General features: G+C 42.9%; 1 protein-coding gene across 1 annotated transcript; it reads right to left on the bottom strand.

Annotated features, from left to right (window-relative positions):
- Positions 1 to 905: 905 nt before the first annotated feature.
- LOC116318519 (transmembrane protein 121) lies at positions 906 to 2,636 on the bottom strand. The gene is made up of 2 exons (XM_031737534.2): positions 2,553 to 2,636; positions 906 to 2,269 (listed from the first exon to the last, which is right to left on the bottom strand). The coding sequence occupies exon 2, from the start codon at positions 2,061 to 2,063 to the stop codon at positions 1,113 to 1,115; it is 951 nt and encodes a 316-aa protein (XP_031593394.2). The 5' UTR covers positions 2,064 to 2,269; positions 2,553 to 2,636; the 3' UTR covers positions 906 to 1,112.
- Between the last annotated feature and the right edge of the window lie 9,108 nt (positions 2,637 to 11,744).

The following is an 11,744-nucleotide window of genomic DNA, read 5'->3' as shown; positions in this document are numbered from 1 at the left end:
TTCACATCACTGGACCGAGGTATCCATTTTGTCTTTTGTGTGAGGAAGAAAAAGACAGTGCTCAGAACTGCTGCCGCCACGAAGCGCAAGCACAGATAGTTACTGTTTGCCTGAGGAGGATATTAAACGGGCTTCCTTATTTGGGAATCATTTATCCATCTGCAGTGCCGGCCCTCGGCTGTGTACTTTATCCTGTGGCTAACTGCATCTCAGTGAGCCTTTTGCTGTGATAAAGCGGTTCATAACTGTGCGGATAATTCATTTCAAATGTCCCCCAAAATTGCCACCCTGGAATGTATGATCGCTCTCAAGATGAATGACACTGCAAAGGCACCACTTTGCCAATTAAGCAGCCTCTAATTGTGGATTGAACCAGAGTGAGAAAAGGGGGGGAAAATCATTGTCTGTCTTTCTTTGTATCCCAGGTTAATTAAAGAACATTTGCTGAATTTTAATTAAAAGGTGAAATATAGTCGATTGGTCCAGTAACTTTCAAATGCCTTTATGAAAAACCCCTTTTACAGCCAGTGAGAGCGCAGGAGAGCCTTTATCTTGTACACAATACTTTATCAAAGAATCACATATAAAAACACTTCTTTCCAGAGAAAGCTTTTAACTGTTTGATTCTCTCATTGGTTGCTCCCGCTAAATTGGACACGTTGAAGCCCTCGACTACAAGGAACATTCGAGCAACAGAAAATGCACACCACAGCACACAGACCCTTAAATTTAAGATTAGAATGCAACACACACAATTCAAAAATATATTCCTCTACTCTTGCAATAGTTGCAATAGCTTGTTTTTCTTTTTTCTTTCAGTTGTACAATTAGAAAAAATACACAGGTAACTGGATTTACTGGAGGAAACGCTTTAACAAAGTCACAAATAATACTGTATTTTGCACCAATGACAGCTTTGGATCCGACGCTCTATCCTCACTAAGTGTCTGCAGTGTTCTCTGTGCCGTGAAGCATCAGAGGAGATGTTGATCTCCCGTGTGTTCACATGAGTGTTCGCATGCCCTAAAAGGTGTGGAACACTGTGCCCCGCCAGCGTCCTGAGGGTCATATACACTTGTATTGACATTTCCAAGGTTCGCCCCGCTGTTTTGTCATGTGTGTTCACAAGTAGTCACCTCGGGGAGGGGTGTCTGGTCCTGCATTACCACTTGAGGAGGGGTGGGGGCAGGGCGAGCGTGGGCCACTGAGTTTTTCTGCAGCTCGACCCCGAAGGCGGGAGGAGCGTTCTGCAACTGTCTCCTGTACTGCACAAAGCTGCAGGTCTTTAGGATGATGGCCAAGATGTTCTTTCCTATTAGGATCCCAGATACCCTGGCGTCCCTGTACAAAAGCATGTTCCCCCCACGGATGAACAGAGTGATGATGTTAATGGTCACAAGGCTGAGGATGGGGTACAGGAGCATCTTGTGGGGGACAATGTTGATGCCCTGCATGCTGATCTCGCTCAAGGACACGCAGGGCAGCACGAGCAGGAGGATGTAGCAGTAGAAGAACATCAGGCCCTCGGCCCACAGAGGAAGCCCTTTCTTTTGTGGCTCCCACAGGTTGGCTTGGATGTCCAGTATGTCCAGCAAGTCCACCACCACCCAGAAGAGGCGGTTACGGATCTCTTCGCGCTTCTTGAAGGCTCGAACATACTCCATGTGGTCGATAGCCACCAGCACCACAAACAGCACTGGGATGCAAATAGACAGCAGCAAGGTCAAGGCTTTCCTCGCGAGAGCGTCCAAGCTCTTCCTGTCTGCTTTGTAGTTTTGATACACAAAGTAGACCTTGATCTCCAGCACGAAGATGTAAAGGAACCAGAGAATCATGGCGTAGCCTCGCTTCGCTGTGCGCACCTCGGCGCCCACCCACACTGCCACGTAACGCAAGACAATTAAGAAGCAGATGTCTCCCACCATCACCATGATGCAGATGCCGATCTTGCGGGGGCCGTGATTCTGCTCCACCAGGTAGGCATCAATCAGCGCCATGCTGCTCATGATCAGAATGGTGGACAAGCACACGTGGGGTTTGTTGGTGGGAGGCGGGGGTACCATCCTTGCCTGTCTGAGAAGAAGAGGAGGAGGAGTGTCGTTGAAGAGGGAGTGCAGAGGGTCCTCAGTTGTCCAGTGAGAAGCAGATCAGATAGCGCTGCTAGACAGCGGTGTTCCCCTCCATTGCTTCTTTCTTGGCCACAATCCAGGATGCATTAATAGGATTCACACAGATCACTTCAATCAATCTCCGCCTGTGCCCAAGCCACCTGCCGGGTAGACAGCACCCCTCATTTAGTAAATTATGTTAATTGGTAAATGGTCTGTAAACATACAGCTTCACTTGTCTGTGAATTAATATCTCAGGATGTGCCTACCTTTTTACGCTCTGATAATTATTCAGGGAACACAACAGTTTAATCAGCGAGTTACAGTTTCTCTTATTAAAAGAGAAAAGCTGCTGCGATGTGCTCTCGTTACAGATTCACTCTCGACACCCTTGTTTTCATGCAAGCTTAAGCTGGAGAGATAAAAATCCAGCTGAATACTCACTTGTGTCCCTCTTTGTACTTTATCCTAATGACTGGCAGCGAGCGATCATCCATGAGACTGCACTGGGAGATCACAAAGCCCATCTGTAATCCACAGGAGAAGAGAGGAGAAAAGGCAAGGGATCCTCTCCTTCTCTGACAGCCATAAATCCACCAATCATGGATAGGTTTCTGTCGCTCCTTCCTTCTTTCTTTCTTCAGGTGAAAGAAAAATCCCCAAATCTTGCCGTCATAATCCACTTACCGATCAGACCGAATCAGGAATAGACATCTTGATGGCCACAAAGACAGCTCTCAATTTCTGCCTCTAAGAATAGAGGTTGTTTAGTTGTTGTGCTTAGACGGAGGCTTTAAAATGCCCCAACTCCAAAAAGAAAAAAACAGGGTGGTGGTGACAAAAGTTGATTAAAAAAACAAAACCTCAGCAGTAAGTCCTGCTTCAAAGACAATTTCCTCTCCAGAAGTTTTCTCCTTCATCATCCACCATCCCTGGCCGAAGAAGATGAAATGTTTTGTGTTGTTTTCCTGTGCAAGTATGTGCGTTTCACAAGAAGAAGGATTTTTGTGGCTCTTTTGAAAGCACCGTGAGCGTCCCTTTCCGCTCACACTCGCTGTTTGCGTGTGTGTGTGTGCATGCGCGCGTGTGAGGGAGAGAGAGTGTGTCTGCGCGCAGGTTTCAGCTGTCTCCACGCTTCGTTGTCGCTGTAAAATGCTGCCCCCCTGGCGAGATCCTGGCTGCTGCACCGCTTTCTGTCTCCTGCTCAAGCAGTTTTTTTTGTTGTTGTTTCTTTCTTGCCAGGGACACCAGGATCAACAGCGCCGGTGGATTCCCCTGTGTCCACTCAGCGTGCTCTGCCAACACCACCAGCACTGTTATACTCCAACGCCGCTGCTTGTCTCTGCCCGTCAGTCTCTGTGCGCTCCTCAGCCCTCTCTGGAGTCAGAGGGATGCTCCTCTGGTGCGTTAAGACACACTCCTGAGATTTTTTTTTCCCCCTTTCTCTCCGTCCGTCTCTCTCACAGCTACGCTCCTTCTCCCTGTTCTGCCCAAGTAAAGGCACTTGCTGTGTGGAGGTGACGCTCAGCAGACCACAGCTGCAGAGAGGAGAGAGAAAAGAGGTAGAGGGAGCGAGAGAGAGAGACAGAACACTTTTCCAGGGGGTGGAGAAAAGCAGGGTGGGAAAGGGGTTGGGGAGGGAGCCAGCGTTCTGCAGCTTAGCTGAATGCACAACTTCTCTCTCTTTCTCTCATCCTGTTTTCCCTTGGCTTTTTCTTTACCTCTCTCACTTCCCTTTCTGCTTTTCACATTGTGTCTTGCGCTGATATCCTATTTTCTCGGGCTGTTTTCTGTTTGGCTCCCAGAAAAAGCCTCCGGTCTCCGTCTTCTTTAAAAAGCCCATTATGGCGCCGTGCAGTTCTACCTCTCCCAAGTTCGAGGTGAATGGAGATGAAAAGTGATCCGGAGAGGAGAGGGGGGGAGATGCTCTCCAGTATGGGATGTAGAAAGCCAGCTTCCCAGGAGGATGTGTGTCTGCAGTCATCTGGGGAGACATGGGGAGGTTGGGGTGGGGGTAGGAGGGGGATTGAAGAGAGGAAGATGGGGGTATTGGGGGGGTGGGGGTTTAGCGCCTCTCTTGACAGAGAGCCTTTCTATTGATCTACCAATGGAGCACTGAATCAGGAGACTAAGACAGGGCCAGTAACCCAAAGAGATGAGGGGTGAGAAGAGATGGGGAGGTACAGACGTAGAGAAAAAGAAAGGGAGCGAAAAGCGACGAGGAGGAAGAATGACACGAACTGAGGAGAGGAAAAAGGAACACCGGGAGATGTGCTGGGTGGGACCAAATGTCAAAGGAAACATTTTTATCCCCTGAGATGTAATAATGCCTGGCTTGGAGATAATACCTTTGCAAAAAAAAAAGTTAATTTTTTTAGAAAGGTAGGAATAGGTCGGTGCGTTTGCTTTGCCATGCAGTATGCTAACACCACCAGCTCTGTTTATCCAGCTGGGCCAATTAGGGATAATCCTCCCTCAGAGGAACCAAACTGCTTTCATTAGTACAGTATGAAGCCATTTACTGCTCACTTCATGAATTGCAGTTATTGAAGAGTCAAAAACTATTGGTTTTCTATGCAACCGTGGCTGCACTTTTCATCCGACTCTGGAATGACAACAAAACATAATTGCAATCAATCATGCTGATTTTTTTTTATTTGTTGTTTTTTATTTTTTTGCACTCAAATGGATATGGTTACAGAATTACCAGCTGCGGATCAGCTGACACCTGCAATCACGGCTGTTTATGACTTCTATCATGCCTTTATCATGGAAGCATATGGAGGTCTGAAAAAGAAGTCAAGTGCAGCAGCCATTTGCCTTTCAGCGGATTTCTTATTGACTATTTCCTCTGGATTTATCGACCATAATTGGGCCATGATGATGAATTATACCCTTCTTTGCAAACTGTAAAGTTGATGTTCCATCCACAACATTTTAATGCATTTTAACAATCACAATCAAACACATTGCAGTCATCAGTTTAATACCAGCTGGTATGAAATGCTACTGCAACATATTTAACTGATTATTAAAGATGTCTCCGGGTGGTTGTTTGAGAAAAAGGTCACAAGTCTGATCCCCACAACAGGCAGCAGACACACACTAACAGAAATGTGTCCTTGAGCAGGGCACTTAGAGTAGGTGCTACACCTGCTACACTCTTTCACTCAAAGTCACATGGGTATCAGTGTCGGCTAAACGCCTGAATTGTAATGTAAATTAGTAGATGGTTTGCCTATACCGCTCAGGAACAGCCCTGTGATCTTAATAGTTTCACTCCCCCTAGAATCAGTATGGAGATTGATACACCTCGTGTTCTCCTCTTTCTTATTCCTTCCACATCTCGTCCACTAATATATAATTTATATCTTCATTTACATGCCTTTTGTGATATATATAATGGAGTCCAAGACTATATAACTTCTCCATTAAACAGGGCAGTTAACCTGGGCTCGGAGTCACATCTGCTCTGTGTCTTCAGTTATAAATGCTCAGCATTTATGTATTGTCATCTTTAAATCTGTGAGGAAATCACATCACTGTCTCTTTTATGGAAAGCTGATTTACACACATGTTTATGCTGGAGGGGTTTTTTTGTTGTTGTTTTTTTTACTGTCAGCTGCTGTCAAAGATCTCAGTCTTGATTAATGTAATTATACTGTTATACAAGCACGATGCTATATTTGATGCCAAGAGTGCTTCAGAAGTCTTCTGTCCTCTTGTGCCCTCTCTCCTTCGTCCATCAGAGTCTGCTCAGCCTCTTGCAGAGGACTGTCCTTGGCTCTTGGACAGGGACACTGCATCATCACAGTTCAGCTCCAGGCAGGCTAACACACCAGATAGCAGACAATAAACCCCCAGTCACATTCTCCATAATATTGTCTAGCATCAGCGTTGACAATCAACTATCAGAGGACACAAAAAGAGAAAAGCAATGGAATGGCTACAGCAGGGGCCTTGTCATCTTGTCTTTTGGACCTGCAGTTCAATCTGTTTGTCTCTAAACATGGTATTTGGCTTTATGCAAATATTTGAGCATGCTTTCTCAGAGCATAACACTCCATTTTTCAGAAATGTTCCCTTGACAACTGAGTGCAGCAGCTTGAGAAACGTGTTTTCTCATCTTGTCAAAAGAGATATCATGGGAGGAATTCACCGCTGCACATTGTACCTTGAACTCAGCTTAAATAACACATAAAGTGTGTTTTCTAAACAGTGGAGGTATAAGAAAATGTGCTTTCAAGAGGAGACTCTCCTTATGGCTGGTTGCAATGTGTAGCTCAAGAAGCAGCTTTACTTTCTTTACTTTCCCATTTGTGGTCACTGTTTGCGGACCCCTCTCTCACCTAATTCCCCGACAGTCGATGGGCAATATTAGGATATTTTTGCAAGAAGAAAATATCTACAAGGTTTTTAATCAAAGTTATTACAAAGATACAGCACATACGTCCACTTGATTAAGGTTTTATTGTCCGACATTTAAACACAGTATGCCGTTTTCTCACACAATTCATATTTATTGCATCAATGTTCCCCCAGAGCAACACTGAAAGAGGGTATTAATGTGCACCTAAGTGCTGCAGGTAGTGGCATAATTACAAGGGTATGCATCACTGAATGAATAGGCTGATTAGATTTGCTTTGTGTTTCGACTGCAGATGATTTACTTAAGAGTCAAGAGTGGGGTATGATTAATTTCCCTGTGCTACTCTGCACCGAATCCAAATAGAAACACCTTCCCATTAACGTGAGGCTTAAAACGATGTTTCTGCAAGACGTGTGGGTGAAATCTTTGAAATTTTAGCTCATTGTACATAAAGATGAGTGATAAGGGGCGACTCAAGTTTCACTGTTACAGCATGTCATGATTTGCAGATTGTTTAAGTGGAAAAAAACGAAAGGACCTGGACACAAACATGGATTAATCGTTTGGGTTTGGCAGCCGGTATTCAGTGTCAGCAAGCTGGGAGAAGATTGGGGAATTTACTTCACCAAAGACAATTTGTACATGAAGCATAACAGTGGAAATAGGACACATAAATCACATTAGCTGTAACCCTGAGTCTGCCATCGATTACCTACAGGAAAACAAATGGGGACGTTAAGCCTTAAACACCCCCATCAGGGTTCTAACCACCAAATGGGAATCATGAAGTGGATAGCCTAAGCAGGTCCCTGTGGGGCGATTAAATCAGAAGGGGGGAAGATAGAGCAAACGGCCCCTGCCCCCTCGCTGCCCACTAGACATCCATACCGGAGCAGATACAGGTCACTTCAGCACCTCTAGCTATGATATAATGGCTGGTAGAGGAAATGCAGCAGCGTTTGCTGGCATCTTTGCGTTATTTGACATGACATCAGGTCAAATCTGAGACAAAGCAGAGTAGACAGAGAATTCATTACAACAAAGCAGACCTGGATCTAACAGTATTTGCATTTGATTGATCTCGCTCGCAATCCCATGTGGGTGGGCTTTACAGCCGAGAGGAAGAGAGTGATTGCCACATTATTACCACAATCAGGAAATCAACAGAAAGACGTTTTAATCAGCGCGTTCAAAAGCCTTGACTTACAAACCTGTCCACCTCACCTCTCCTCCACAGAGCAAAAACAAACATTGCAAATTATTTGCAATTTTCTTAACACATCCACGGAAGAGAGTCGAATCCAGACTGTAAGGGATATTATGCAGTGTAACAAGGTGGTTGTTTATATCTCTCTAAACGATGCCTGACACAGAAAACACAAGTGACAGGGCCTATCATCCCCGTTCATGAGCATAGATTTGTTTTTATGTGAGCCTCCCACCGTGTGAGAACAGGTGTGTGTGGGTGTGTGTGTGCATGGCAGAACAATGCATCATCATTCATGGCTCATAATGCCTTTAGTGTGAAGCACAGCTTGGGACATGTGAGATGAAACACATGCAAATAATATTTCCCGCTGCGACCCGTCCAGCACAAAGCCCCTAGACAAAGAAAAGAAAGAAGGATTCACTTGACATTAATAATGAATTAGATCTTAGAGGATAAATGTCAAGTTTTTTTTCTTTTCGCAGTTTGAATCAGCTTTCATCAGACATCCCTTTTTATTAAAAAGTAAAATTATAGATATGTTCTTGAGAGTTTTATCCCTGTACGAGGTGTTTTAAAATCTGCTGACACTTGGAACAGCAGCACAAATTTTCACCCTTCACTAATAATGACAAAGCTTGTGGTGGGCAGCATGTGACACAATCATCCGTCACATCCTCATATTATTACAGTAAAGATAAGTAAGTACGCTATCAGTGTCAAGGTCTGACATCATTTGTAAGTGAGTAGCTAATGTGATGCTGCTGAAAATAATAATGTATTAATAATAGTGTGTACAACATCTGGAGACCAAAATGTTGAAGGTGGGTGAAGGGATGAAAAAAAACACACACACAAAAAAAACTTGATGGACATAACCAGCAAACAATCACTGACATTTGCTACAGTTTTTAGTAAATATCTCTTTATTTGGTGCAGTCACTGAAATATTTGGAAAATCAGAATTTCAACTCTAGCATTATAGGAGGACATTAGAAGGTCAATGTGGTTAATATAAATGGTCCCTTAGATATTTAAGGCAAAATAATTAAATATGACATTAAAACAGATATTTGTTTATGTTCTGTAATGAATAATTCACCACTATGTGCACGCCTTTAGATCAAAAATGATATTTTCAATGCTGTACTGGCATTCCTGAACACAAAATTTGTTTTAAATGTTAAATGGACAGATACTAATATAGTGCTCTTCTACTCTAACTAAGCACTAAAAGCAATTTTCACAACAAGCCTCACTCGCCCAGTCACACACATATTCACACAAGTGCTTTTTTTATACTTAAGCACCTTGTCTAATATTCATACACACACATACACATGCTCTGTTGGATGCATTGGGAGCAACTCAACGCAATTCAGTATCTCGCCCGAGGATACTTCAACACGCAGACTGGAGGAGGCAGGGATCTTGCTCCCGATCCACTCCACACCTCCTGAGCTGCAGTGGTTGCTTCTCAGAGAATTCCATTGTATGCTTTTGGGTATGAAAATATGAAGTCAACTTGTTATTTGACTAACAAATAACAATATAATTTTATCTTTTTTAGGTTTTAACAAAGTTTTGAGAGATCTCTACAAAATCTGTATTTTCTTGTTTTTAAGACAGGTGGTTTAATAAATTTGTTAAGCACTCTGTGTCATATAAGTATAATATCAACTGCTGAGGTCATAAAATTAAGGAAAACAAATCACACATTTCAGTTTAAGGTCTCTATAAATGAATGTATTTCTTATTGGATCATTGTGTAATGAACGTTTAGTGTACTTTATAACTACATTATGATGAATGATGCAACCACTATTCTACCATATGTGTGTTTAATCAGCATACCATCGTTAATCACAATGTCATGACTGTAGGTGTCGTGATGTGAGTAGGTAGGGGTGCAAAATGAGATTTTGAAGTTTCAAAACAAGTTTGAAATGCTCCTGGCTACTGCTGATTGGCCAGATTCAATAAACTTGATCTTCACTTATTGGCTGGATAGAAATCCAGGTGTTCTACAACCTCACAGAGAGGTCAGTTTGGACGTCTGTTTAAGTTACCATATATAGCTCAGGATTTTATTGTGTTTTTAATGTCGATGCAACCTTCAACAGAATTTGTAACATTATGAATATTGTTTGTGTTTCCCCTACGAGCAATTTTCCTTATTTACAGCCGATGCTCGGATGATCGTGGCAGTAAAGTTTGTGTCACTCTGGGATGCTATGTTTTGATGAGCTAATTAGACCACACATTTTCCTAAAAGGCTTTTTGTTAACCTGTCTGCTCTGGAATAAATTTTGATGGACTCACACACGGGGTAATATTGAGCCACTAAAACAAAACAGATTGCAAGAAATAGAAAATAAAACTGCAGGAGGTTCTAAGTCAGCGTTAATGACTGTGATTCTTTCAGTAAAACGAATGAGGTTAGAGGTTCCCTCACTGAAAAAAAATCTATTTTTTAATAATGGAGCATAGAGCTGAGAAAGGAACATTGTATTATGATGAGTATGAAACTAAAGATCATACCGTTAGCCAGTGTAAAACACTCTGACTAGGACAGTGATTTGTCTTCACTCTTATTAGACTTGAAATTATTGATGGCTTTCTTTGTTCGCTCTTGCCTCTCTGTGGTTTCCTCGGTCTGAGTAATCGAGCACAGATATTACCCATATAAAATATTTCTATACCCCCTTGAGGTTACTTCTGTTTACAGAAACAAAAGCCATTAATTAAAGTGCTCACGGTCTTAACTAAAAGACAAGGTTTCGTATGCATTGTTCCCCTGTGAAGGTCGCTTTGTACGCAGCCCTCTTACTTATGAATTGTTCTGTGTTCATGCTTCTGTGTAGTTATCTTTGTAAATTGTTGCTTTTTTATACATGAGCTCTGAGATGATTACAAATAACTTTGTGAAGTGAGTATCGAAACTAAAGCAAAAGCATCACGCAAGTGAATAAGACGCCCTATCTGGGATCATTAGTACTGTTCTGAGGCCTGAGGGCGACTGCAGGTGTACAAGACAGTACAGTAATACAGTCTCCACAGTCGTCCGTTTCTTCCTTTTCAAAGACAGTGAGCTCGGTAGATTCTCCATCCACACATACAGTAAGTATCCAGTGCCATGCTTCCTCATTCTCCTCACAGGGGACCTGGCTAATTTGGGGAAGTCGTTTATAAATGGCAGAAACCGTACAGCCCTGACTCACCTTTCTTCGTGAGGACTGCTGCTTAGTTAGCTTAATGAGGTCGGATTGTGTGTGTGTGTGTGTGTGTGTGTGTGTGGGTGGGTGTGTGTGTGTGTGTGGGTGTCTGTTTATTTCTGTTTGCTGAGAATAGAGTGGTACAACTTGATGTGATAAAGTTTGCAGAGTCCACTGGGGAAAACTTTCTCTTGCATCCTGCTATTATTATAAAAGTATTATCAGCTATTATTTGGCAGGTAGTCTTCGCTCTAGTGCGTGTACAACAGCAATTTAAACAACTCGGAAACAAGATACTTGTGATATTTAAGTGCCTGACAGTACCTTACAGTGTGAGAGAGCCAAATAGCGTTAGCACCATGTGCCATCTTGTCTCAAGAGCTCTTAGGGAGAAACAAGCTCTTGGTAAATGGCTGCACTAATATTGCACCATGAGTGACAGCACCCATTAATCATTCAGTGTGCAGAGGATGGTTTTGTTTTATTATCATTACAGCTTTTACCATTGTACAAGTATTTCAAACCCTATGCATAGCAGTAATGAGCTGAGGTAGATGAGGAACATTAACAGGGTCGTAAATCAACTCTGACTGACTGGACATACAGAAATCTCGACCATCGAGGCTATCGAGATGTCCTCGGTAAGGAATTCCAGCGAGGACAACTATGAGAGCACTGGAGAAGATTCAGCTGTTTATTTTGCAGCTATTCTCTATGTGAATAATGAGTTTGATGAATTGCATACCGGTATGCAGAAGATAAGTGATTGTAATTCCAACCCACCAGTCTTTAGCAAGAAGGACAATTGATTGTTTGCCAACCCTGGCCTCCCATACTGATACTAC

This window comes from Oreochromis aureus, linkage group 13 (assembly GCF_013358895.1).
Source record: "Oreochromis aureus strain Israel breed Guangdong linkage group 13, ZZ_aureus, whole genome shotgun sequence".
NCBI lineage: Eukaryota > Metazoa > Chordata > Actinopteri > Cichliformes > Cichlidae > Oreochromis > Oreochromis aureus.
The sequence above is the reverse complement of the archived record's forward strand: the minus strand, read 5'-3'. Positions and strand labels throughout refer to the sequence as shown.